Source organism: Cervus canadensis, chromosome 22, assembly GCF_019320065.1.
Source record: "Cervus canadensis isolate Bull #8, Minnesota chromosome 22, ASM1932006v1, whole genome shotgun sequence".
Lineage (NCBI taxonomy): Eukaryota > Metazoa > Chordata > Mammalia > Artiodactyla > Cervidae > Cervus > Cervus canadensis.
The window spans coordinates 37,095,193-37,121,261 of NC_057407.1; the positions used below are offsets into that span (position 1 = coordinate 37,095,193).

At 38.6% G+C, this 26,069-nt stretch overlaps 1 protein-coding gene across 2 annotated transcripts in view; it reads left to right on the forward strand.

Moving 5' to 3' along the window:
• LRRN1 (leucine rich repeat neuronal 1) overlaps positions 1–24,112 on the forward strand; it is a 44,358-nt gene extending 20,246 nt beyond the window's left edge. For both annotated transcript variants that reach the window (XM_043443143.1, XM_043443144.1), the window contains exon 2: positions 16,980–24,112. In XM_043443143.1, the coding sequence (XP_043299078.1) occupies positions 17,259–19,409 (2,151 nt within the window). In that variant the 5' untranslated portion in view covers positions 16,980–17,258 and the 3' untranslated portion in view covers positions 19,410–24,112. The remainder of the gene's footprint in view (positions 1–16,979) is intronic.
• The last annotated feature ends 1,957 nt before the right edge of the window (positions 24,113–26,069 follow it).

The following is a 26,069-nucleotide window of genomic DNA, read 5'->3' on the forward strand; positions in this document are numbered from 1 at the left end:
TCAAGAGCCATTATAGCAGGTGGCTCCTTATGCAACATTTATTAACATGGCATGGTAAAATCTATGGGTGCAGTGAAAATATTAAGCAATATACTGTGAAGTTCTTAAAAAGAAGTAATGAAACAGCCTTCTGGGCATATAAAGGCTGCCAAACTAAGAATTTTGCATTTATTTAACATTTAATCATGTCGGTAATTACAAAGCAATTATTTTATATAGACATATTATGGGAGGAGAATTAAAATAACTTGTAAAAAGACTAAAATTAATTGATTTCATGGTAGTTTTTATGTCACTGCACTTGCTGATACTAAAAAGGAGCAATAAAAATAGCCCAGTTGTTGGTTCATGTTTTGTTCTGTTTAGCCTTCTGTCGGTTTCTCAATTCAATAATGTTAAATTGCTACTTTATGATTCCAGTTATGCAAATAGCTCATTTCTTACAAAGAAAGGAAAAAAAGAAAAAAACTTTCTTGATCCTGCAAGTGATGTAAACAGGAAAAAAAAAAATCCTGGTCCAGCTTCCTTTGCCTGTCTTAGAATCTCATGTTTAAAAGGGATTAGAAAGATGATAGGTTCAAGAATTCTTCAAACTGTATCTGCTTTATGACTTTCAAAACACTGGAGGAAAAATTATTTTGGCATAGAGCTGAGAGTTCATAAATAACCATTAGTCTTGCTTGCTAAGTCCTAGAGAAGAAGCTGTAAAGATCATCAAGTTTACCAGAGCATTTAAGAATGAGTACTTCCCTATCCATAAGATGTACAGGCAATGGCAGAAAACCACCTTTTTTCATAATTAGTTTCTGTGTCCTAGGTATGTAGTGGGGAGAAGGAGGGTAAAGAGCATCAGCACCTTAAATAAAACAAGGATTCATGGAAAAATAATTAGGAAAGTAGCTAATACACATATTCATTGTTTAGTCACTAAGTTGTGTCCAACCTTTTTGTGACCCCATGGACTGTAGCCCACCAGGCTCCTCTGTTCATGACATTTCCCAGGCAAGAACACTGTATTATTTTCAAGACTGTCATAATAAAGGATCAAGGCCTGGGTGGCTGAAACACCAGAAGCCTACTGTCTCACAGTTCAGGAGGTCAGTAGTCTGAAACCAAGGTACCCAGGAGGCAGCAGCATCATGCTTCCTCTGAAACCTGCAAAGGATCCCTTGCTTGGCCCCTCCCTAGCATCCGGGGGTTTGCTGGCAAACGGTGTTCTTTGCCTTGCAGCTGTGTACTCAAATCTCTGCCTTCATTGACAAAAGGCGTTCTCCCTGCACTGTCACTTTGCTTATTCAACTTATATGCAGAGTACATCATGAGAAATGCTGGGCTGGATGAAGCACAAATTGGAATCAAGATTTCTAGGAGAAATACCAACAACCTCAGATATACAGATTATACCACGCTTATGGCAGAAAGCGAAGAGGAACCAAAGAGCCTCTTGATGAAGGTGAAAGGAAAGTGAAAAATCTGGCTTAAAACTCAACATTAAAAAGACTGAAATCATGCTCATGACAAATAGAAGGGGGAAAAGTGGAAGTAGTGATAGATTTTATTTTCTTGGGCTACAAAATCACTGCAGACTGTGACTGCATCCACGAAATTAAAAGACACTTGCTCCTTGGCAGTTAAGCTATGACAAACCCAGATAGTGTATTAAAAAGCAGAGACATCACTTTGCTGACAAAGGTCTCTATAGTTAAAGCTGTGGTTTTTTCTAGTAGTTGTGTATGGATTTGAGTTGAACCATAAAGCAAGCTGAGTGCCAAAGAATTGATGCTTTCAAATTGTGGTGCTGGAGAAGCCTCTGGAGAGTCCCTTGGACTGTAAGGAGATCACGTCAGTCAATCCTAAAGGAAATCAACCCTGAATATTCACTGAAAGGACTGATGCTAATGCTCTAATACTTTGGCCACCTGATGCGAAGAGCTGACTCATTGGAAAAACATGATGCTAGGAAAGATTGAAGGCAAAAGGAGAAGGGGGCAGCAGAGGATGAGATGCTTAGAAAGCATTATCGACTCAATAGTCATGAATTTAAGCAAACCGTGGGAGACGGTGAGGGACAGGGAGCCTGGTGTACTGTAGTCCATGGGGTCGCAAAGAGTCAGACACAACTGAGCGACTGAACAACAACCGTACTCTTCATGTGTGTCCCTGTGTTCACATCTTCTCTCTTATAAAGACACAAGTTCCACTGGATTAGGGGCCCACCCTGCACCAATATGACCCCCTCTTAACTAATTAACATCTCCAACAACCCTATTTCCAAAAAAGGTCACTTTCTGAGGTCCTGGGAGTTAGGACTTACACATACCTTGTTGAGGGAGGACAGTTCATTTGAGCCTTTTAACAACCCCATGAAGAAAGGAGGCTCACACGACTCCTGTATGTAAAACTAGATTTTCATTCAATCTGTTGGCTCCAAAGCCTGAGTTTACTCTTATCTTCTAAAGTGTTGCCTTATCAGTTGACATGTTTTCCCTCCCCTTTCTTCTAGGTGGGAAATATAATTTCCTGAGTTCTTAAAAACAATTTCCACCTTTCCTACCATAATATGAATTTGCTTTGCTGGTTTTTAAACTTGAAGTTATTTTATATCTTCTAGTATTATCTGACCCAAGGGTGTGATCCAGAAATGACAAATGTTTTTGATGAGAGCCAACTGCCTAAAACACAAAATAGTTAAAGCACAATAGCACCTAAAAGCTTATTCATTCAACAGCCAATGTTGAGTGCCCCCTCAATGCTGAGCACTCTACTAGGCCCTGTGTAGCAAACACCATCAAAAATTTTAATTTCTGAAAGTTTCCTACACTCAGCCTTATCTGTAAGAAATAGACAAAGTATTATGGCATTTGTTACAGGGTTAGACATTTTTTGTTTAGGTTATTTTCTATTATTTTCTATACAGAATGGTCTCGGATAACTGCCATTTTCAAAGATGGTAAGGAGAACAATGGTGCACTCTGATACTTAATTTGAAGGCAGGAGTCTTACTTGCCTTATCCTGAGATTTTGGACAAACGAATTCTTTTTTCATAACTTTCCTTCTGTAGTCAAATTATGAATCTTTTAAAGAGTGCATTGGCTTTCTTGTGTTTGCTTTTTGCAGTTCACCATCCATACATACACCTCTTTCAAGTGGACTTTGTTCTCTGGAGTGGCAGTCTCCTCAAGTGGAAGATTGTTGAAAATATATTTTGTGATATATCTTGGTTGTTTCAGTCAACATATATAGAAGACTTATAGGCCAGGCACTGTGTTAGGCACAGCAACTACCTAGAGGAATAAAACACAACTTTGGACTTCAGTTAAATATTAGCTTGGAGCTTGGGTCACCTCCAAAAACACCTGGATTAGTAGATAAAGGAAGGAAACAGAGTGACTTAGAGCAAAGCCAAGCCAAGCGACATCTTTACAGTTCCCATGTAAAGAGATCATCTGGCTGACATGCCTACCAGACACTCCGAGCTTGTGCTTGCTGACAGGGCAGAGCCCAGGAGAGCCTGAGGCTGGAATTTTTTTAACTCGGTGTGCTTTAGAGCACCCTGTGGAGCTTTATATACCCAAACCCTGTCCCAGACCAACTTCATCAAAATTTCCTTAAGGCATGAGAATCTGCATTCTTAAAGAGAACCCTGGGCAATAAACAACTAAGTCTATAAATCTAGGGCTCTGCTGCCCAATATAGTAGCTGCTGGCCACATCTGGCCATTTAAGTGCAATTGAAATAAGTTTAAATAAAAGTTTTAAATTCCATTCCCCAGTCATGCCAACTACATTTCAAGTGCTCAGTAGCTACTCAGTCACTACCCTGTTGGGAAGAGCCAACGCAGAACACTTCTGTCATCAGAGGGCTGGACTGGATGTTGCTGATGGAGCTGTCGCAGGCTGGCAACTCTCATCTGTCCTTCCCAAGGATCTACATATCTCTTCATTCCTTCCTTCTTTCTGACATGTATCTTATTTTGCAGAGTCATTTGTATATTTTGTCTTCTTCTCCCCCACAGGATTATAAATTATTTAAGCCCAGGGTCTGGTCTTTCTGGCTCTGTGACACAGTCAACACCCAATGAGTATTTGTGTAATTAAATTAATCTAATTAAATTAGGCATCAGTTTATTAGACCTCTTTTGCATTTAGACTAAATCCTGATTTCATCAGAGTCTGGAAAATAGATCAATCAGAGAGCAGGATTTTCCTAAATCACAGGCATTAGGATGGATGGGGAGAAGTTTATGTGCTAAATTGAAAGCTTTTTCTTCTTCTTTGTTAATTTAAATACAAGTATGATTTTTAAAAGCACAAGGTTGGGCTGCCCTGGTGGTCCGGTGGTTAAGAATCCTCTTGACAATGCAGGGAACATGGGTTCTATCCCTGGTCCAGGAAGATCCCACATGCCCATTCATCACAACTACGGAGCCCAGGCACCGAGAGCCCGTGCTCCTTCCATAACAAGAGAAGCCACCACAATGAGAAGCTGCAGTGAGCACTGCAGTGGAGAGGAGCCCCCGCTCGCCACAGCTAGAGAAAGGCTGCACACAGCAGCGAAGACCCAGCACAGCCAAAAAAATAAAAGAAAATAAAAGCATAGGATTTCTATCAGCCCAAATTAGAAGAGACCCAGTAGGGCTGTGAAAATTGCTGGCTTAATGTCATTGTCATATTTGGGCACTTGGAAAGCATGTTTTAATTGATTCAGATATTTTCTTTATTTAGTAAGTGCCCACTGTGTAGATGCCAGGCCAGTGTCATTGTGAACAAGACAGAAACAGGGTCTCTACTGTGAAGCTCACGTTAGCCCTGGCAGATAAATCATTGCCAAGGACTTGCTCTGCCCAGACAGGCTGGGACAGTAGAGGAGCATGATTTGGGCTCTGGCCTCAGGTGGCTGGATTCACACAGATCCTCTATCACTCTGCTGGCTCCAAGATCTTTGCCGGCTTCTTTCATTTTTCTGAGTCTCCATTTCATCATCCATAAAAATAGATAAATTAATGTTTCCTACCTCATAGGGTTGTGAACACTAAATGAAATAGCTTGTGTAAAGTGCTTAGTGCAGTGCCTGTGGCATTATAACAGCTAACTGCTATTAGTAAGTATGGACGGATATTATTATTATGACTACTACTCGGTCAACATGAACCCAAAACAACCACTAGGTGTAAAAATGACAAGTGTCTACAAGGTTAGAGAATAATTTATTTTTTTAGAAAAGATGCTTCTTATCTTTCTTGGGCTAACAATTTAATTCTCTTTGCTTCTTATTTACATCTCTGCACCCAGAGTAACCAAGATCAATAAGTAAGTATGTTGGTAAATGCCCATCCTTTGCTTCATTTTTTGTTTCTTTGTTTGGCAAAGGATTTAATTCATTTGGAACATTTCTAAGACAATTAGAAATGGAAATATTCTGAGAGGTCATTCAACCTCTCAGTATAGAGAGGTGTATGCACTTTTAAACCTAGTTCTTCCAAAGGAGAATTCTTTCAAGAGGTTTATCATTAAACTGCAAAATTGACATCCTACTTCACTAGCATGCAAGGATTTAATTAGCATTGTCTCATTAAAATAAATATAATATTTTCTTCTAAAAATGATATTGCCTTTGAAGGTATGTTCTGGAAATGAGCATTGAATTTTGAAGGCAGTAATGAGATAATTGGAGAGTTTGCAGGTTGAGCTTTTTCTGAGTCCTGTCCATTGTTTTGTCTGAGGGAGAAAGACAGCTGCTTGTATAAATGTATACACGTGTACACAAGTGTGTACACGTGTATACTTGTATTTCACATTAAAATAGAATAAAAATCGTGGTACCTACCAAAGTCTCCTGTAAAGATTCAATCGAAACCAAACTGCAGAACTATTCTTGTGCCTTTGTTCTAACGTCTTTCTAGAATTCTAGAAAACTGTTTTATCCTTAACTGAGGAATAGAGGATGTCTCAGTGGTACACGAGCATTTTGGCAAAAAGATGATCCATGCCTAGATCTATTAAACTCCAGTCATTTGGGAAGAATCTGTATTGCCTTTAAGAGCAATAAATACTCCCAGCCAGCTAGTATAGAATACTATACTTTTGATACTTCATTGATAGTCATACTCCTCTGATTCAAAATCTGGGCTTCTTTGGGATGATCATGTGGGAGGTCACGTGTTACATGTGGGTGTTTAGGCCATGGGCTGTGGAGCCCTGCTGCCTCTGTTCAAATCCTGCTGCATCACTTTCTAGCTGTATATATTGAGCATACTACTGAATATCTCTGCATTGGTTTCTACTGTGTGAAAAGGGACAACCATAGTTTCTATCTCCCAAAGATGATGTGAGGCAAAAGTAAACACTACATAAAGATTGGGCTTGAGAGAGGAGAAAGGAAAGGAAAGGAAAGAAGAGAAAGGTGTTCCAAATAATTTTCAGAAAATGTGTTCATTTCCTTGTTGGAAGAGTAGATATCAACTCAGTTTTCAGCACCTGACTGTATTTTCTAAGTTGAGAACTCCAGAGTAAATGTGTGATTATTGAGATTCCCAGGCACTGCTCAAGACATGCTCTTTCATTAAATCTTCACAGCACCCATGTGAGGCAGATAGATAAAGATCCCCTTCCAACAGATGAGGAAACCATGGCTCAGAGAGTTGGACTAATTTGTCCAAGGTGATATAGATAGTGGCAGGATATGGACCTAGCTCTGTCTGCCTCTTTAGACCATTTCTTTAAAAAAAACAAACAAAATTGCTAAACACAATTTCTCTTAAAAAGCCAGGATTAAGTAGTGTTTTGCTGTCAGTCATAGGAAGGGCTGCTTACATGGGTGCTACTATGAGTAGAAACTCAGAAAAGAAGGGTCAAGTGTCTAAAATCCTGGAGCTACCAGAGTCCTAAGACATCATCTATATTTGGCCCCAACCCATCCCTTACAGGCAGGAAAGATGGCCAGCATGATCTGAGTTGGAGGCAAAACCAGAGTTAAGGACTCAGGTCACCTAACTGTTGGTCTAATGCACCAATCCTGGTACCACTCTGATTTTCAAACTGCCTCCAAACCAGAAAAGATTCACAACTAGATAACATTTTGGCCTGAGCTTTATGTCCTTGACTCAGTCTTATTTGAGATCTTAGACAAGTTACCTGACCTCTCTATAACACATAGGGATGATCATACATTATAGCGTATACATGTAAGGCACTCACTATAGTGGTTAGTCTGTAGTAAGTCTTCTATTAAAGTAAGTCTATTAATAAAGTTAGCTGTATTCATATTATTATTATATTATTCATGAGGCTTCTGCTACCTTGAATGCTCAGTTCCAACTCCTACTAATTTTTCAAATCCACTTTACACTTATTATATTTGAATATCTGTGCCCTTACTTACAAAGTTTGCAACATACACAGTCCATCATCAAATTTTAAAAAGTTTAACTTATGCATTTTACAAATTAAACTTGTGATTTGGTTGTGCTTATGTAGAACAGATCAACCATTATAATCAATTCAATAGCATGTTTTAAAAAAATCAATAGACATTGTCTAGCTGACCTGACTTAATTTTTTGGAATAAACTTGCCATCAGCATGATTGATTGAGTTATCCCGTCTGTGATCCACCTAAGCGAAGGTTAAGATGGAGTTTACTAAACAAGCCACTGCACTCTTCCTAAATTTAATGATATTTTCCTATGCTTCAAATAAATGGTAACTGATTAATGGAGTGCTGGAGGCCAACATTCTTCAGAGAGTTTTGGACCCTGACCATTTAGACCCTGCCAGAATATGAATTTCAACTAACCCAAGACTAAGCAAAGCAGTGTGGCGTTCCATAAACAGCCCTGTATTTGGAGGGTAGGAATGCAGTCAAGCTTGGCCTCCAAATATGTGATCTCACCTCTCTGAGGTGTCCTCTATGAAATGAGAGCTTGTTTTAGATGTGCCAGGTAATTAATCTCCAAGGCCTTATCCAACTTTCATAGTTTGTATTTCTCATATTTCAAAGGGAGATGAGCCTGTTTGCCTTTGATCGGTTGAAACCAAATCAGATTCTGAAGTAGATGTTTTTCCCCAGGGCTCTTCCACATGTCCCTTCCCAACCATACTAAGTCACCTACTTAGATTTGGGTTCATCCCAACTGGCTCTGGGTTTCTGACTTTTGTTTTCTTTTGGCCTTTTACATTTTTTCTTTTGTAACTCTTCAGTCCATGCATCCTAGCCTGTTCTGTTTACCATGCCTGGCCAACCCTCCCACGAGGGCTGATGTGCTGTCCATGCCCAGTTCTTCTCAGGAGCCTAATGAATTGTGGCTCCAGCTTATACCCTCAACTTGGAGACCAGCTGCACCTGTGAGCTTTTCCCAGAGGTGCTGGCTGATGCTTTATCTGCTGTGTAATGGATTTGCCTCAGCCCAGAACAGGAAGGAAAATTCGGGGTAATCAAAAGATCACGTGTGATCATCCTCTGCTTTACACCCTCCTGCATTTGTACTGCCTAAGCATGCCAGGGGATTTTTGAGTCCTTATTAGTTAAGAATAACAAATACAGGAAGAAAATAAAATTAGGGAAGGGATGATCACAATTTTCTCTAGGAGCCAGAAAAACCAACACTGAATTTTAAAGTGGTCAGATCAGAAACTGCTGAATTGAGGATCAAGGCACTTGGGTTTTATTTTGTTCCTCTGCCAATTAACTGGGTCATGCTGGATCACCTAGGGTATCTCTAAGGTCCTGCCTTTTAAAGTAGGTGTTCCAAAAGAAAGGGGTGTAAAATGAATTTCTGTAAATGTAATGCTCTTTTAAAAAGCACTGAAGTGTCGAATAAGAATCTTGAGAGTCTCTTGGACTGCAAGGAGATCAAAAAAGTCAATCCTAAAGGAAATCAACCCTGAATATTCACTGGAAGGACTGATGCTGATTTTGAAGCTCCAATACTCTGGCCACCTGATATCAAGAGCTGACTCATTAGAAAAGACCCTGATGCTGGGAAAGCCTGAAGGCAGAGGAGAAGAGTGTGGCAGAGGATGAGACTGCTGGACGGCGTCACCAATGCAACGAACATGAACTTGGGCAAACTCCAGGAGATGGTGAGGGATAGGGAAGCCTGGCATACTGTAGTCCATGGGGTTGCAAAGAGTGGACATAACTGAGCGACTGAACAACAACAAAAGAAGTTTTCTTCAGAGCAAAGAGTCACATCCACACCTTAATATGCTGAGCCTCTAATTATAGATTTTCATGTAGGAAGTATTTGCCGATAATATTTGAAAACTGACATCTAATTATCAGATACTCCCATTAGCTCAGCATTACTGGTGATATTGTTACCTATGGTGATATTTAAATAGTTCAGAGATTTCAAACTGGCCACATGCCATTAAAGGCCTCATAAAGCAGATAGTTTTGTTTTGTTTTAGCTTGTATGGATATAAATATCTGTGGATGCCTTTGGGAGTGCATGCACTCTCCAGCTTTTTACATGACCATTATTTCCTTCTGTGTTCTACTCAGCTGACTTTACCCACTTGACCCCTGAAGGCACTGCGGTTTGAGATCCTTGGCATAATCATCAAATGCCATGCCTCTGTAATGATTTAATAACCAAAAAATAGAAATAAAGTAAAGAAGGAAAGGCAGGAAGAAGGATTACCTCTCTGGAATGGCGGGAAGTGTAGTTTTCATGACACTGGAGAATGGGCTGATGAGATGACTTCCTGAGGATTATGTTGGTCTTGGAAGCTGTGACTGTGTTTCCTCTTGACCCACTTACTGTGAGATAAATAAAATAGGACACAGAGTACTGGACTTGTTCAAGGTCACCTGAAAAGTTTGTGGTGAAGCCAAAATGAAGAAGCATTTCCCTGGTGTCCTCGTTCTGTTGCTCAGCCCATTCACACACACTGCTGCACTCTTTGCTGATGAATAATGTGGGCTCTCAGGAACAGTTCCTTATGCAAAAGAGTCTCTGTGAGCTCCATTACATCCTTGCAAGGGGATACACTTTATTGTTGCCTTAATGCATTATGGAGACGATTATAGCTCCTCCTCCCATACGCACCCTCCATCTGCGATCACTAACACACGCTACAGGGTGCTTCACTTTGGATAATGTGCGAACAAGGAGCGTAATTTTGGAAAATGGTTGGAGAAAGAAATCCAAAGTCAGAAAGGGTCAAGGGCCAGAAGAAAGTGCAAGAAACCAATGCCTTTAAAAACAGTTCTTGCAGATTCAGAGTTCAGAATGCATTAGCAAGACCTTCTTTCTTTCTTAAGGGAAATAAAATACACCCTTCATAAAGAAAGCCCTGCAATCTCTCTCTCTCTCTCTCTCTCTGGTTCTACCTGCTGTAGCCATCTGCCTTGTTAGAAGGCCTCTGGCCAAGTCCTTTTCAGAACTTGCAGTTGCTGATACCAAAATGGCACTCTACTGATTTCTACCACCCTTTCATCCTCAATGCCCATTAAGAGACTCAGATTCAATATGAGACATCAAACCTGTAAATAATGATAGCTAACATCTGTTGAGCGCTTGCCATGTGCCAGGTCCTCTACCAAAAGCTCCACATTTAACATCTCATTCTTATTCTCTTACCAAAGAAGGGTTCATGATAGCCATTTTCTTAAAAAAGGAACCAGACTTAGATAACTTCAATAACTTGCTCAAGGTTACAGAGCTGAATTTGACACCAGGTCTGCTTCTCCAGAAACTGCACTCTTGACTCTAAATTCCTATTTCAAAAAGCTTAAAGACTTTGTGAATCTAATCATCAGCCCCTTGTACCTGGAGCAAAAGTCAGGGTGGCCTTCAGACATAGGGCAGTTCCCTATGGGAGGTCAATCCATAGAGTGAGGTTGGCTCTACTGTACCATACCAGGAGAGTGGATAGAGAGACAATGTGTATGGAGACAATTTTTGTTTCTAACCAGAAAGAAAGCTTGCTTGAATAAAAATCCCTTCTCTCCATTATTCAAGCCATTCCCAAAAGAAGACAATCAAACCTGAATTCTGTGTTAGCCCTGGATCTATGTGGGCTAAAAGACTGATTTTTCTGAACATTATGTACATGGTGTGAATTTGGCCACCAAAGAAACTTTGCATAAAAGTATATGTCTGCTGAAGGCATTTTCTTCAGCTTTTAGGAGGTCAAAGTTTTAGTTCTTCATTGATGTGACTAATAGTGTCTATGAGATGATGTTAATTTCCAGGTGAGAGGTTTGTGTTTTACAGTTTGCTTGCCTGCAACAAGTTTTAATTTAGCCCCAGTGCAATATTTGCTCTCTGGGTTTCTAACATTATTAATTCCAACAATACTGGGTAAAAATATAATGGAAATGGTAAGCAATAATAATTTTTGAAATAATTAGAAAAAATAACTCTTTTCTAAATACCTGTCATACCCAAGAGTCTTAAAGAGATTTGCTTATTCATTACCTCCCAATCGCACTGCAGGGTGAGAATGAAATTTAATGGGTAAATTTGATGAGGTTCCAGAGATTCAAATAAGGATTTGCGGTCTCAGTCTGTGCTGGACTCTTTCCCAGATTCTGGGCTGAATACTTTCACATAGATTATTTTATTTAGTCTCCACATATGAAGTATGTATAATTAGTCTTACTTTAAGCCATGGAAACTGAGACACAAAAAATGTATGTAGTTTGTATAAGGTAACACTTCTAGTAAGTAAGTTAAGAAGTCTGATTCTGAATCCAGATCACTTGATTCCCCCAGGACAGAGTCCTTTCTGTAATTTGAGAGCTATCTGGGTTTAGCATAACTAGAATTTGCACAACCATCATGTTACTGTGACTTGCTTATTTCTTTTGCCCAACTCCCTAAGAACTTAATGCATAAAGATTCTAGCCCAAATTCCTATCAGCTATTGTGATTTTGTTAAACTAACATCCCGTCTGCTTGATTCAATGGAGGAAATGGGAATCAGTGCCAATTTCACTGATGGTGATGACCATGCAGTCCATTTCCTTTGAAATTTTATATGCAGAGCAGAGTGTTCCAAACATATATAAAAGAAGCATCAAATTTAATTATATAATTGTTCATGGACTCTTTGAAAGGCATCACTGGCCAATTCCGGGCTTTTAGAGCTATGGTTTGTTATTATTTAAGGGACTGTTCCTTTAAACTGCCACAGTTGTTTATGGAAGACACTGTCTTCTCACATTTGACCAACTTTGGTCCAATCAGCCCTAGAACAAATCAGTTTTACTTTTTCAAATAATCTGTGCTAGCCATTTGTTATTTGTTGCAGAATTTAAGATCTCAATTTGTGTGTGAGTGATAAAAGTTGGCCTGTATTATGATTAACTTACTTTATTATAGTAAAAAGCCCTAACATTAAATGTTGTTGTTGTTCAGTTGCTAAGTCATATACAACTCTTTGCAACCCCACTGACTGCAGTATGCAGGCTTCCCTGTCCTTCACTTAAACTTACCATCTTCCATTTTCTAAGTGTATAGTCACACTGTTGTACAGAGCTCTCAAAACTTCTTCATCTTGGAAAACTGATACTTCCAAGATGAAGTTTTAAAATTTTTTAAATCTAATTATCTCTTTCCCCTCCCTGTAGTCCTTAGCAACCACCTCTCTACTTTCTGATTCTGTGATTTTGATTATTTAAATAATTCATATGAGTGGAATCTTACAGTATTTGTGTTTTGTGACTGACGTTTCATCTAGTGTAAATGTCCCCAGGGGCCATCCATATTGTAGATGTGACAGGGTTTCCTTCTTTTTTATAGCTTTTTTAAAGCTGTGTAAGATCCCACTTTATGTATATGCCATGTTTTCTTTTTCCATTCATCCATCAGTGGACATCTGGGTTGCTTCCACTGCTTGCCATTATAAATGACACTGCAGTTTACATTGGTGTGCACATACCTGTTTGAGATCATGCTTTGAATTCTTTGGGATAAATACCCAGAATTGGGGTTGCTGGATCATATTGTTATTCTATTTCTAATTTTTTGAGGAGCCCTCCATACTGTTTTCCATAATGGCTACACCATTTTACATTCCAACCCGTAATGCACAAGAGTTTTAATGTCTTCACATCCTCATAGAAAGTTTGTTCTTTTCTGTTCTTTTGACAGTGGCTATCCTCTTGGGGCCCAACTTCATTCTTTTGCATCTGGATACCCACACCATTTGTTGAACAGACCATCTTTTCCATATTGTATAGTCTTGGCACTTTTGTCAAAGATCTTCTGACAATATATGGAAGAGCTTATTTCTGGACTGTCTGTTCTGTTGGTTTGTATGTCTATCTTTGGTCATTATTACTTTGTAGTATGTATGTTTTAAAATCAGGAAATGTGATGCCTCCATCTTTGTTCTTTGTTTTCAAGATTGTTTTAGCTAGTCAGGGTTCCTTGAGATTCCATGTACATTTTAAGATTTTCTTCTTTAATTATCTTCAAATATTGTCATTGAGATTTTGATAGGGATTGCATTGAATCTATAGATCATTTGGGGTAGATAGATATCTTAACAGTAGTAAGTCTTCCAGTCTATGAACATGGAATTTCTTTCCATTTATTTTCATCTTCTTTTATTTCTCTTAGCAGTATTTTGTAATTTTCAGTGTACAAGTTTTTCACCTCCTTGGTTGAGTTAGTTTATCCCTAAGTGTTTTATTATTTTTGATGCTATTATAGGTGGGATTCTTTCCTTAATTTCCTTTTTGGATGGGTCATCAACATGTATAGCAACACAACTGATTTGTGTCCTGCAGTATTGTTTAAATTGTTCATTAGTGTTAACAGTTTGGAGGTTTTTTGCATGACATCTTTAGGGCTTTCTGCATAGAAGATCATATCATTGGCAAACAGGGACAGTTTTACATCTTCCTTTCCTGTTTGGATGGCTCTTATTTCTTTCTCTTGTCTAATTGCTCTGCCTAGGAGTTCTAGTACTAAGGTAAATAGCAGTGGCTTAGTTCTAGTACCAAGGTAAATAGGAGTGACAATCCTTGCATTGTTTCTGATTTTAGATGAAAAACTTACACTCTTTCACCATTGAGGCTGATTTTAGCTGTGGGCTTCTCATATAGAGGTTTTATTATGTTGAGGAGTTTTCTTTTAGTTTGTTGAGTGTTTTTATCATGAAAGGGTGCTGGATTTTGTCAGGTGCTTTTTCTGAATCAACTGAGATAATCATGTGGGTTTCGTCATCCGTTCTGTTAATATGGTGTGCAGTGATTGATTTTCATATATTGAATCATCTTTGCATTCTATGTATGAATCCAACTTATTCATAGTGTATAATCCTTTCAAAGTGCCACTGAATTCAGTTTGCTAGTATTTTGTTCAGGATTTTTGGATCAATAGTCATCAGATATTGGTCTGTAGTTTTCTTCTCTTGTTGCAATAATGGCTTTACTTTTAAACACTGTTAATGAATAGTTCCTGAGATATAACCTATGTTTTAAAATGGTATAGGGACTCTATGAAGCTTTTTTCTATGTATAATGTTCAAAAATAAGTCTGGGAGAATACAATAAAGAGAAGTTACAATGGTATACAAATAGAAACATCTTAAAAACCTCCTTTTGTGTTAAGGAAGTTTTATTCTCAGTTCCCAAAGGAGCTGAATGCTAATTTGAGAGAATATATCTTCCCTCTATGTTTGATATGATAGCTGACATTCTGAGCTTGTGTGGTGTGTTTGTTTAAAGAGGTTTGTAAAAAAAAAAAATAAAGAGGTTTGTGTATGTGTCAAGGAGAATTTTGAGTATTTCAGTATAATAAGTTCATCATATAAACTAAAATGGAGGGATTCCACATGACAAGATTCAAAGGATAGCCCCATAAGAGATACTCTTCAATGGTAACAGACTTTCTGGGAGTCTCACACAACTTAAATATATGTTTTACTTTCTGCCATGTTTTCTTCAGTTCAGTCAGAATTTAAAAATTAGTTGAAATTCCATCTCAGAGTTATTAAAGGTATACTTATTCTCCTGGTTTTTCTACTATGAATTAAAATTAAGAAAAAGCCTGTGGCAAAAGTGTTCTTAACTGAACACCTATTGTGACCACTGTCCTTGTTTTAAGATTACTGTAAATGGAAACAAGAGTAGAATAAACTTGTGGAGTTAATGATATTTGGAAAATGTATCTCTGAGGTATGTTTTTATTTCATGGGATTTCTTAATAAAAGTCACAATTGGGTAGTGTTAAACATTGAAAAGTTTTGCATATCCATGTATGTAGTCAAGTATCCACATCAAGGGAGGAGGATGTCAGTATGTTTCACCCCACTGAGGAGAGTGAGCATCTAGCATCACACAGCACATGGCCTCCCTTCTCCCACTTCTGATTTGCCAGATCTGTACTGAATGGTTTTTTAAAATTCCATCTTGTTAGACCAGTAACTTGGTTTGTGTATTTTATAAAACAACCTGAAAAATATACAATTTTTCATTCTTTCTACATATATATATATATAACACAAATAGCGAACTGCAGGACTGACTATTTGTAGCATTATGCTTCTTGGTCCCTCACAAGGATAACTGTGTTTTGTAAAGAATGAGGGTAGTAATAGTAGCTAATATGAATTGAGAGCTTGCTGTGTATACAACACTAGGCTTCAAACATGTTATATGCTCTACTTTATTGAATCCTTACAGTAATCTTCTGAAGATAAAGAAAACACTAGTCACTGAAGTACCTTCAGTACTCAAAGCTGAATTGCATTATAGCAAGTGTAAGGAAATATATATCTCTACTTTTAATATCTTAGCAAATGACTAGACTGGTCTTGGGAGAGCAGGACAGACACTGAATCCATAATGACTTTTACACATGCTGTAATCTAAAAAATCAGCGGCATTAGTTACTGTATGATCTTTACAAGCAGGTGAGCAATGCATATTTGACTCCAGAAGACCTTATCAAAATCAATAGATGATACATGGCTAAATAAAATCAAATATCTCCAGCTTTCCTTCTCTTATTTATCCTCCAATAACCACTGCATAGCTAAAATTAAATAGATGAGAGCTATAATAAAATAACAAATATAATTAACTTTTATAAGCATTTAATATCTGCCAGGCACTACACTAAGAGCTTTACATAGATCCTTTTAGTTCTCTCAATAATCCTATGAGAGAGATACTTTTATGACCAATCCTGCTTTATGGTTGAAGAAGCTGAGGCTTTAAGGGGTTAAATAACATGCCCTTGTTATTTAACATGTTAAATAAGGTTTAATAACATACCCTTATATAGCTATTAAATGACTGTGTCATTTCCTATGAGATGGATGAAATCATGCATGTGAAATTATATATATACATGTATAAGTGTATTTGGATTTTTAATGAAGACCAGTAGTGTGATGGACTAGAGTCCTTATACAATTTCATTCAGTCAAAATCAGCTGTGTCTATGAGAATACAAGAAAAACTGATATTTTTCTTTTGTAGTTCTGTTAAATTAATTTTTTGTGTAAGAATAATTGAGCTAGATCAGCTGTGGCTGAATATGTCTACCATTTGGAAAAGAAAGAATTCATGAGGACAAATGAAGAATCAATTAAAATACAAATAACTAAAAATAAACTTTGACTTTCATGCTTTGCTTTTATGAGGAATGATCTTTTAATTTTTTTTTTGAGCCATAAATATGTGTAGTTTCTAAAGTCACCTTCATCTTGAAAGAAATGACATTTGTGGGCTTTTCCAAGTGTTTTTATTAAGTGTGTGTGTATATGTGTGTACCTGTTTAATGATTTCACTCAATAATACAAGAAGTCCCAACTTAATTGTAAAAGTGAAGGAACACTAAAACTAGTTTAGTAAGTGTAATAATATATTAAAAGTATTCTATAAATTAAAAGCTTATTTCATTACTTTGAACACTATTAGATTTATAAGTGATTGTCTTTTTAGTAGACAAAGAAAAGCTATAATGTGGAATGTATGTGGAGTAAACATAACATTTGTCCTAATCTGATTTTCAGGCACATCTCCAGACTCTGATTGGGCTGAAATAACTTATGCCATAGAGCTGTGCGTATGCCTGGAATTGAGAGACACAGGTAAAGAGACTCCAGATTGCGTCCTGCCTTCTGAAACGCCAGGAAATCATCCCTTCAGACTCTGGAATTCTACAGCTTTCAACAGAGACTTTGCTTAAATGTTTACATTTTTTGCTTGCTGTCTTTCATACCACTATATAGTGCTCGTGTTTTGTTAAAACTTAACAATTGTCAGGAGTTCAACTTGCTTGGCAAGCCAGCATGGCTAGGATGAGCTTTGTTTTAGCAGCTTACCAGGTGGTGCTGAGCTTGCTCATGACTTCATTAACTGGGTCTCCCCTACAAAGTAGTGAGTGTCCACAACTTTGTGTGTGTGAAATTAGGCCCTGGTTTACCCCTCAGTCAACGTACAGAGAAGCCACCACTGTTGACTGCAATGATCTCCGCTTAACAAGGATCCCCAGCAACCTTTCCAGTGACACTCAGGTGCTTCTCTTACAGAGCAATAACATCGCCAAGACTGTGGATGAGCTACAGCAGCTTTTCAACCTGACGGAGCTAGATTTCTCCCAAAACAACTTTACAAACATTAAGGAGGTTGGGCTGGCAAACCTGACCCAGCTCACCACCCTACATCTGGAGGAAAATCAGATTACGGAAATGAATGATTATTGTCTACAAGACCTCAGCAACCTTCAAGAACTCTACATCAACCATAACCAGATTAGCACTATTTCTGCTAATGCTTTTTCAGGCTTAAAAAATCTTTTAAGGCTCCACCTGAACTCCAACAAATTGAAAGTGATCGATAGCCGCTGGTTTGATTCCACACCCAACCTGGAAATTCTCATGATTGGGGAAAACCCCGTGATTGGAATTCTGGATATGAACTTCAAACCTCTCTCAAATTTGAGAAGCTTAGTTTTGGCCGGAATGTATCTCACTGATATTCCTGGAAACGCCTTGGTGGGCTTGGATAGCCTCGAGAGTCTGTCGTTTTATGATAACAAACTGGTCAAAGTCCCTCAACTTGCCCTGCAAAAAGTTCCTAACTTGAAATTCTTAGACCTCAACAAAAACCCCATCCACAAAATCCAGGAAGGGGACTTCAAAAATATGCTTCGGTTAAAAGAACTGGGGATCAACAATATGGGGGAGCTTGTTTCTGTGGATCGCTATGCCCTGGATAACTTGCCTGAACTCACAAAGTTAGAAGCTACCAATAACCCCAAATTATCTTACATCCACCGCTTGGCTTTTCGAAGTGTTCCTGCCCTAGAGAGCTTGATGTTGAACAACAATGCTCTGAATGCCGTTTATCAAAAGACTGTCGAGTCGCTTCCTAATCTGCGTGAGATCAGTATTCACAGCAATCCCCTGAGGTGTGACTGTGTCATCCACTGGATTAACTCCAACAAGACAAACATCCGCTTCATGGAGCCCTTGTCTATGTTCTGCGCCATGCCGCCTGAATACAGAGGGCAACAGGTAAAGGAAGTGTTAATCCAGGATTCCAGTGAGCAGTGCCTCCCAATGATATCTCATGACACATTTCCAAATCATTTAAACATGGACGTCGGCACAACGGTTTTCCTAGACTGTCGGGCCATGGCTGAGCCGGAACCTGAAATATACTGGGTCACTCCCCTCGGGGATAAGATAACTGTGGAAACCCTTTCAGATAAATATAAGCTAAGCAGTGAAGGTACATTGGAAATATCTAAAATACAGATTGAAGACTCAGGAAGATACACTTGTGTTGCCCAGAATGTGGAAGGGGCAGACACTCGAGTGGTGATGATTAAGGTTAATGGAACCCTTCTGGATGGTACCCAGGTGCTGAAAATATATGTCAAGCAGACAGAATCTCATTCCATTTTAGTGTCCTGGAAAGTCAATTCCAATGTCATGACGTCAAACTTAAAATGGTCATCTGCCACCATGAAGATTGACAACCCCCACATAACATATACTGCCAGGGTCCCGGTAGATGTTCATGAATACAACCTAACACATCTGCAGCCTTCCACAGATTATGAAGTGTGTCTCACAGTGTCCAATATTCATCAGCAGACTCAAAAGTCATGTGTCAACGTCACAACCAAAAATGCTGCCTTCGCGCTGGACATTTCTGATCAAGAAACCAGTACAGCCCTTGCTGCAGTAATGGGGTCCATGTTTGCTGTCATTAGCCTTGCGTCCATTGCTGTGTATATTGCCAAAAGATTTAAGAGGAAAAACTACCATCATTCATTGAAAAAGTATATGCAAAAAACCTCTTCCATCCCACTAAATGAGCTGTACCCACCACTCATTAACCTCTGGGAAGGTGACAGCGAGAAAGACAAAGATGTTATTGCAGATTCCAAGCCAACCCAAGTTGACACATCCAGAAGCTATTACATGTGGTAACTCAGTGGATATTTTGCTTCTGGTAGTAAGGAGCACAAAGACGTTTTTGCTTTATTCTGCAAAAGTAACAAGTTGAAGACTTTTGTATTTTTGACTTTGCTAGTTTGTGGCAGAGTGGAGAGGACGGGTGGATATTTCAGATTTTTTTAGTATAGCGTATCGCAAGGGTTTGACACAACTGGCAGCGTCTCTAGGCTTCCGGTTTGTGTTTGGTTTTTATTCTTATCATTATTATGATTATTATTATTATATTATTATTATTATTATTTTGTTTTAGTTGTTGTGCTAAACTTAATAATGCTGTTCTAACTACAATGCTCAATAAAATGACTAATGACAGGTTGGGGTTCCCCTGTGCTTTTACCAGTAGCATGACCCCTTCTTCTGAAGCCATCAGCAGACAGTACCATGTCCTCCAAAAAGCTAACACCGGTTGTGAAGCAGCATTGAAACTTTTGTAGCAATCTGGTCTATAGACTTTTAACTCAAGAAGCTAAGGCTAGACTTGTTACCTTTGTTGAATGATGTTAGTTGACTGTACTGTAATGTTGTATCAACTGAATTGAATGTTTGCTTTTGAACAACAACTTTTCTTTTTGTAATAGTTAAAAGGCTTAGAACAAGCTAACAGGCAATAGAAATATGTATATCAGATTTTTTATGTAACAGACTACATGTTAATTGATACCTTATTCTTTTTATCTTTAGTAGACACTTTTAAAAAAAAGACAATAATTTTGTTGTGTTTAACTCACCAACATGTGGTGTATAATGAAGACAGAACTATAATAAATTAGTTTTGTTCTGATTTTTTAGAACACTTGTAATAATGTATCATTTATAGTTCTTGCTAGTTGCAGTGGTGATATTTTTCACATCCCTAAAAACAACCACCAAAATAAATTACCGAGAGCATGTTGCTTTTTAAAACTAGGCCTAAAAATTTTTGATTTCTTTTTCTAAGGGAAGAAATGAATATTTTAATGAAAAGGATTTCTATATTTTAAATATTACTGATAAGACCTAATGGAAGGAAAAGTTCATATGAAGAAAAAAGGTGTATTACTGTATCCCATGTAGAGCTAAATGTAGCAAAAGACATAGATGTGTCACATTCCTTCTCTGTAAGGGTCTTGTTAAAATCTGATTTTTTTAAAGTAGTATCTATATTCCCCATCAGTCTAAAACATAAGTTCCGAAATGTATTACATGTTATTCCTCTAACAGCTGTCATTATGCCTAGATACATAATAATCCACATATCAGTGGGGAGATATCTACTAAGAGAAGTAAATGATTAATAGAAGAGAGAACAACTTCTCTACAACTAGCATTTTACATCCAAATAAGATATAGAAACAGTTTTGCAGAATAATGTGTTTCCCGAATAATGTGTGTGAAATTTAGAACAGAAGGACCCAGATTTAGGTGGGAGGCCAAATCCACAAAGTAGGGGAGGGGGAAGATTTGAAGGTATAGTTAGAGGAAAGAGGACCCACTTGAAGATGAAGACTGATACAGCAGAGAAATGTTTTTAAAAGACTGTTCCAGCTGGCACCTGCTCCCAGAGACATGCTGTCACACCAGGAACGATGAGATTGTAAAAAGAAATTGAGAGCAAGCGGGTGCCAGCTGAGCAAAAGCAAGGGAAAGGGAGAACGAAGTGCAAGTGAGGAAGGATGAAGGATTTCTTTGTAAAATTCCTTTTCTGTGTGTGTGAATCTCTTAGGAAAAAATCATCACCTTCCTTCCCATAGTGTCTACTGTGTAGAAGAGAAGTTTGAAAGCTGAAGCAAGTGAGCTGCATAGAAAAACAAAGAGCATCCGAATAAGAAGCATCTCTCTCCACAGCCTTCATTTGTTGGCAGAAAAACTGGGGCCCAGAGAAGGATTGTAACTTGCCCTGGTCAGACTTTTATCCATGGAGAAGGCTGCCTCCATCTGTTGCTCTGGGACCAGCAGCCTTCTAGACTGTGGTGCAGAGCTTCTCTTTTATAGTTCTCACAACCTCTGGTGCCCTTGCTTCACAACTGCCTTGTATCTTCAAGTTCTCATTTATTCAGGACATATTTTAGCACAACGGCAAACCAAAGGGTCTGGAAAGCTTCTGCCTCATGGTTATTTGCCAGTTACATGTGGGATACACCGGGGACTAGAGATGCTTTGGATGCAGCCTTGGTGGGGGAGGGTTTCCTGCTGGGGACTCTTCAAATATCTACAGAGAGTAATGGACTATCCAACAAACTCTTCCACTAATTCTGCAAACCGTGAAAGGAGAATGATGCCAAAGCTTTAGGCCCAGAGCAGGGAGGAGGCATTGTTCATCCCATACAGCACTGACCTGAACCTGGCACATAATCAGCACTCAACTATTAGTGGCATAAATGAAAACAACAACAACAAAACCACTTCCCTATTCTGGGTATGTAACAAGGGGTCGCAAGAGTCGGACGCGACTTAGCGACTAAACCACCACCACCACCACCAAGCAGCAGGAAATCCAGTGTTTTTTTTGCCAACTATCTTCTGCCAGGTCAGTTTGGGGGTAAAACCCTTTAACTCCTTTTCCAATAAAATATTTGAGCTTCTTGTTCCTTGTCCATGCCACTTGGTTTTCAGTCGAGAGAAAGCAAAACGGCATAGTATTTTTTTTTTTACCCAACCAAGTATTTTCTCATCTGTACTTAATTTAATTTGATCCGTTAGACAGCCAGTGAAATTAGACATCAAACGAGGTCCTGATTGGTAATGGAAGTTATATCACCTTTACCAATGAAGGGACTATTATAGGTCATTTTCTAATTCATATTTTTCCCTTCCACTTCCTGCTGCCCTCAGGGCATATAATGTATCTCTAACTTTATTTCACAAGGTTATTTTTGGATCAGTTTCTTAAAACAGGCATTCCCAAATTTGCCTAATTGAACTGATGCCATGAATATAAAAACAAATGCAATGCTTGATTATCAAATTTTCTAATTTGCCTGTGTGATTGGCCAAAAGGAATTATATCCATTCTTTCACAAACAAACAATACTGAAGTCTATTATCTTCTCTCATGTGGTTTTCTATTTATTCATTCATTTATTTGCTAAGGACACCATGATCAGTCCTTTACTTGGTGTTTGCTTTCTATCTCTATAGTCATGTTCCAGGGCATTTTCTTTTCTTCATTACTAGGGGAAAATTTTTCACATGCCTAACATTTTCCCAGGAAAACCATACTTTCTGACTTTCTATTCACTGAAAAGAGGAGTTTAACTACTTCTAATGCATTCTAAATACAACTGAAAAATGCTTTCTTCACCTAAATTCCGTCACTCTCACCCTGCTGGCAAATAGACTTTTTAAAATTGTTATTCATAAGGGATTACCTACAGGGAAAAGGTTTCTTAAAAGACTTTGACAATCACCATTCATCCAGAGCCCTGGAATGATTTTGACCTAGAATCCCTGCAGGACTTGATCTAATCTGGTGTGGGCAAGATCTCTCTGCCCTGCCTCCCTTGCTGTGATACCAGCTCCTTCACTCTGTACTCCAAGTCAGGAACTTAGGGTACATGGTAAGAATAAGGAGATAGCAAGGGAGTGCTTTATTTTTGTACCTGCTTATTCAGCATTGCCCAGCACAGTTTAAGAGAACTAAATGGATGTCTAGTATTGTAGAGTTCCTCAGACACTTGATGGTACTAATATGAAGTACATAGCATTTCCCTGTCATTTCACCATTAGGATATTTCAGGCTACTATTATTCTGCATTACAGATCCTGAGAATTTGAGGATTTAATTTAATCTCCAAAATAGTCCTGATAAACTGGGTATTTATTCTTCACAATTTTATAGAAAAGACAGTCAAGGCCTATTTGTTGTTGTTGTTCAGTCACTAACTCGTGTCCAAGTCTTTGCAACCCCATGGACTGCAGAATGCCAGGCTCCTCTGTCCGCCACTATCTCCTGGAGTTTGCGCAGATTCACATCCATTGATCTGGTGATGCTGTCTAACCAGCTCCTCCTCTGCTGTTGCCTTCCCCTTTTGCCTGACGCCATCCAGTTCTGTAAGTGGGTGACTGGGATGGGGCCCTTCACTTCCCGTCTCCTCCACATCCACCTGGCACGCTTCTAAGGTGGAGTGGGGAGCACCTACCAAAGGTGAGAGGCTGGAGGTCACAAGCATGTGGAGGAGGCAGAGAAAGCACATGCTGGAGAATTCACGGGAGATGACTCTGCAAACTTTGTATCTTAAAGTTCTTCTCTCTTCCCCTTTAAAGCTTTGTGCTAGGAATTTCTGAGATACCCATCAAAACTATGTTCACATGAGGCTTAACTTTAATTCTAACCTTCAATTCTCCTATAATCTGTTACATGCTCAGAAAATTTTAAAGATTTTGTGGAGGAAATTCCAAGCTCCTCCTTTCCTTAGCAGAAGATTATGGAAGGTGTATGTAAAGTTAGTAACAAACTCAATCTTTAGCTCTGAAGCTTAAAGAGGGAAATGTGGAATTCCTATAACTAGAAGGGTGTGTCTGACATACTTGGAAAAAAATGGGTTTTGTATAACCACCAAGTTTATGGAGTTGGTGAGATCTTTTTATTCAGGGATCTCTCTGTTCCCCAGGGAAAAAAAGTATCCAGAGGCTGAAAGACATTAAAAGGATGTCTTGATTTCTTATTTTTAATAAATGTGACAGCACTCTTGACATAATTGAGTTTTGTCAGTTGTATTACTTAATATGAAGCAAAGCCTGTTTCACTCCCTTCATGAAAGTAGCTCTGGGTACAGAGTGGGTCAGACCATGTAGTCCTCCTCTTACCTTGGTCTTCCTTTCTCTCTCCCATAAGATTAAACTGACAAGGTAAATAAATTCAGCCTGGGCCCTGATAAAATGGTAATGAATTCCTAATTAGCGGACTGCCCTGAATTAAGCAGCATTTTAATGCGTCAGTCTGCACCTTAGCATGTCTCACTAATACAAACAAGACAGGATGGTCCTGGAGGGAAGAAAACCAAACTTACAGTGGTGACTTACGAAGAAAGAAGGAAGGAAAAACATTTTTTTTTCTGTATGTAGCCCTCTGCTAGGAGCTTCATGTGGATTATTTACGTTTAATCCTTTTAATTGACCCTCCTCCCCCAGGGAGTGGGTACAGGGCAGGTAGCATTGTCCCTCCACTAGAGAGGAGAAAAATGAATACTCAACCTCAAAGATGCAAGCAATTTACCTGAAATCATACAGCTTCTAAGAAGGAGAACTTAAACTCAAGATGTATATAAATAAAACTTGCAGTGTTTCCATTATAAAATGGTCTGCAAGCTAAATCTGGACCAGGAGTGTAGAACACTGAGCCCAAAAGCCAATTTGGCACTTGAGACAGAAGGGAAATGGAGCAAAAGGAGGCACTGCCCAGCAGTGAGGCCTCAGAGTGCAGGGATCTAATTTAAGACCCAAACTTGAGATCAGTGTACAGAAATAACAGTAAGCCAGAGAGAGGAAAAAGGAAAGGACTATTTGTGATAGTAAATCCATACAATCAGATGGAAGACACTGAAGCTGAAGAAGAAAAAAACAGTTAAAAAAAAAAGGCAGGGGGAGATGGGTAGGGGTAGAACTTGGAGTAGATGCCATATTTTGCCATATACTGAGCACTTATGCTCCAGATGTTGTATTAATCACTTGACCCATATTATCTCTTGTAATCTTTAACAGTTTGATGAAGTGGTTATTTTTTTGAAATGCATATATCCTTATTTTTCACATGGAGAAACTGAGCCTCAGTTCATCAGTCTTAGTTTGAAATCAGATCTGAAGCGAAGATTTCAGCCCTGGCTGATTTCAGCCAAGACTGACCCCTGAACTGTTTTTGTAGCTAAAACACACCCAGAAGACTGGGCTGGCCAGCTCCTTTGCTTGATTTGGTTCTTCTCTGAGAGTGAGGAGCAAGAAAAGGGGTAGGTTTCATGACCTTGTGAGGATCTTGAAAGGACCTTCCCACAAAAGGTGTATAAACATGGATTAATGCCACAGACTTCTGGTAAGAAGAAAAACGCTGCCTCGTTCTTTTTCTTTTGTAACCGTTAAGGTTAGTCTCACAGTTTAATCATTTCTCTGATCTGCCTTTTAAAGCTACACCACATCATTCAGAGCACAGAGATGCTTGCGTAATCTAAACTTTCTTGTAAATCATTCAGGGCGTGGGGGAAGGGGGACCATAGGGGGAGGAAAGGGAAGATAAACTCCCAGGGGACCTGTTAAGTGAAGAGTTCTATACTAAATCCCATATCTTTGTGATCTCAATAGCCTTTAATTTAAAAATACATTACTTTCTATCTTATAAAAAGCAAATTGGTTTAAATACCTTCTGTTCTACTGATGAAACTATAAAAAAGGGCCACTATGAACAGTAACTAAAAATGTATGCTCCTGTGTATTTTTCCTCTGATTAGAATATGACACATAACAATGTTCTGTTTCACCAAATTTTATTCTAACTGGCTGAGGTGTGCCCACATCTTAAGATAGTCCTACTTGCCATTCATTTTTAAAAATGGTAATTTAAAATTTAAAAATGGTAATTTTTTTCCTTCAATTATAACAGTAACATACATTCATTATAGAGTATCTGGAGAAAAATAGTAATAAAAAATAGTGTTTATCAAAATA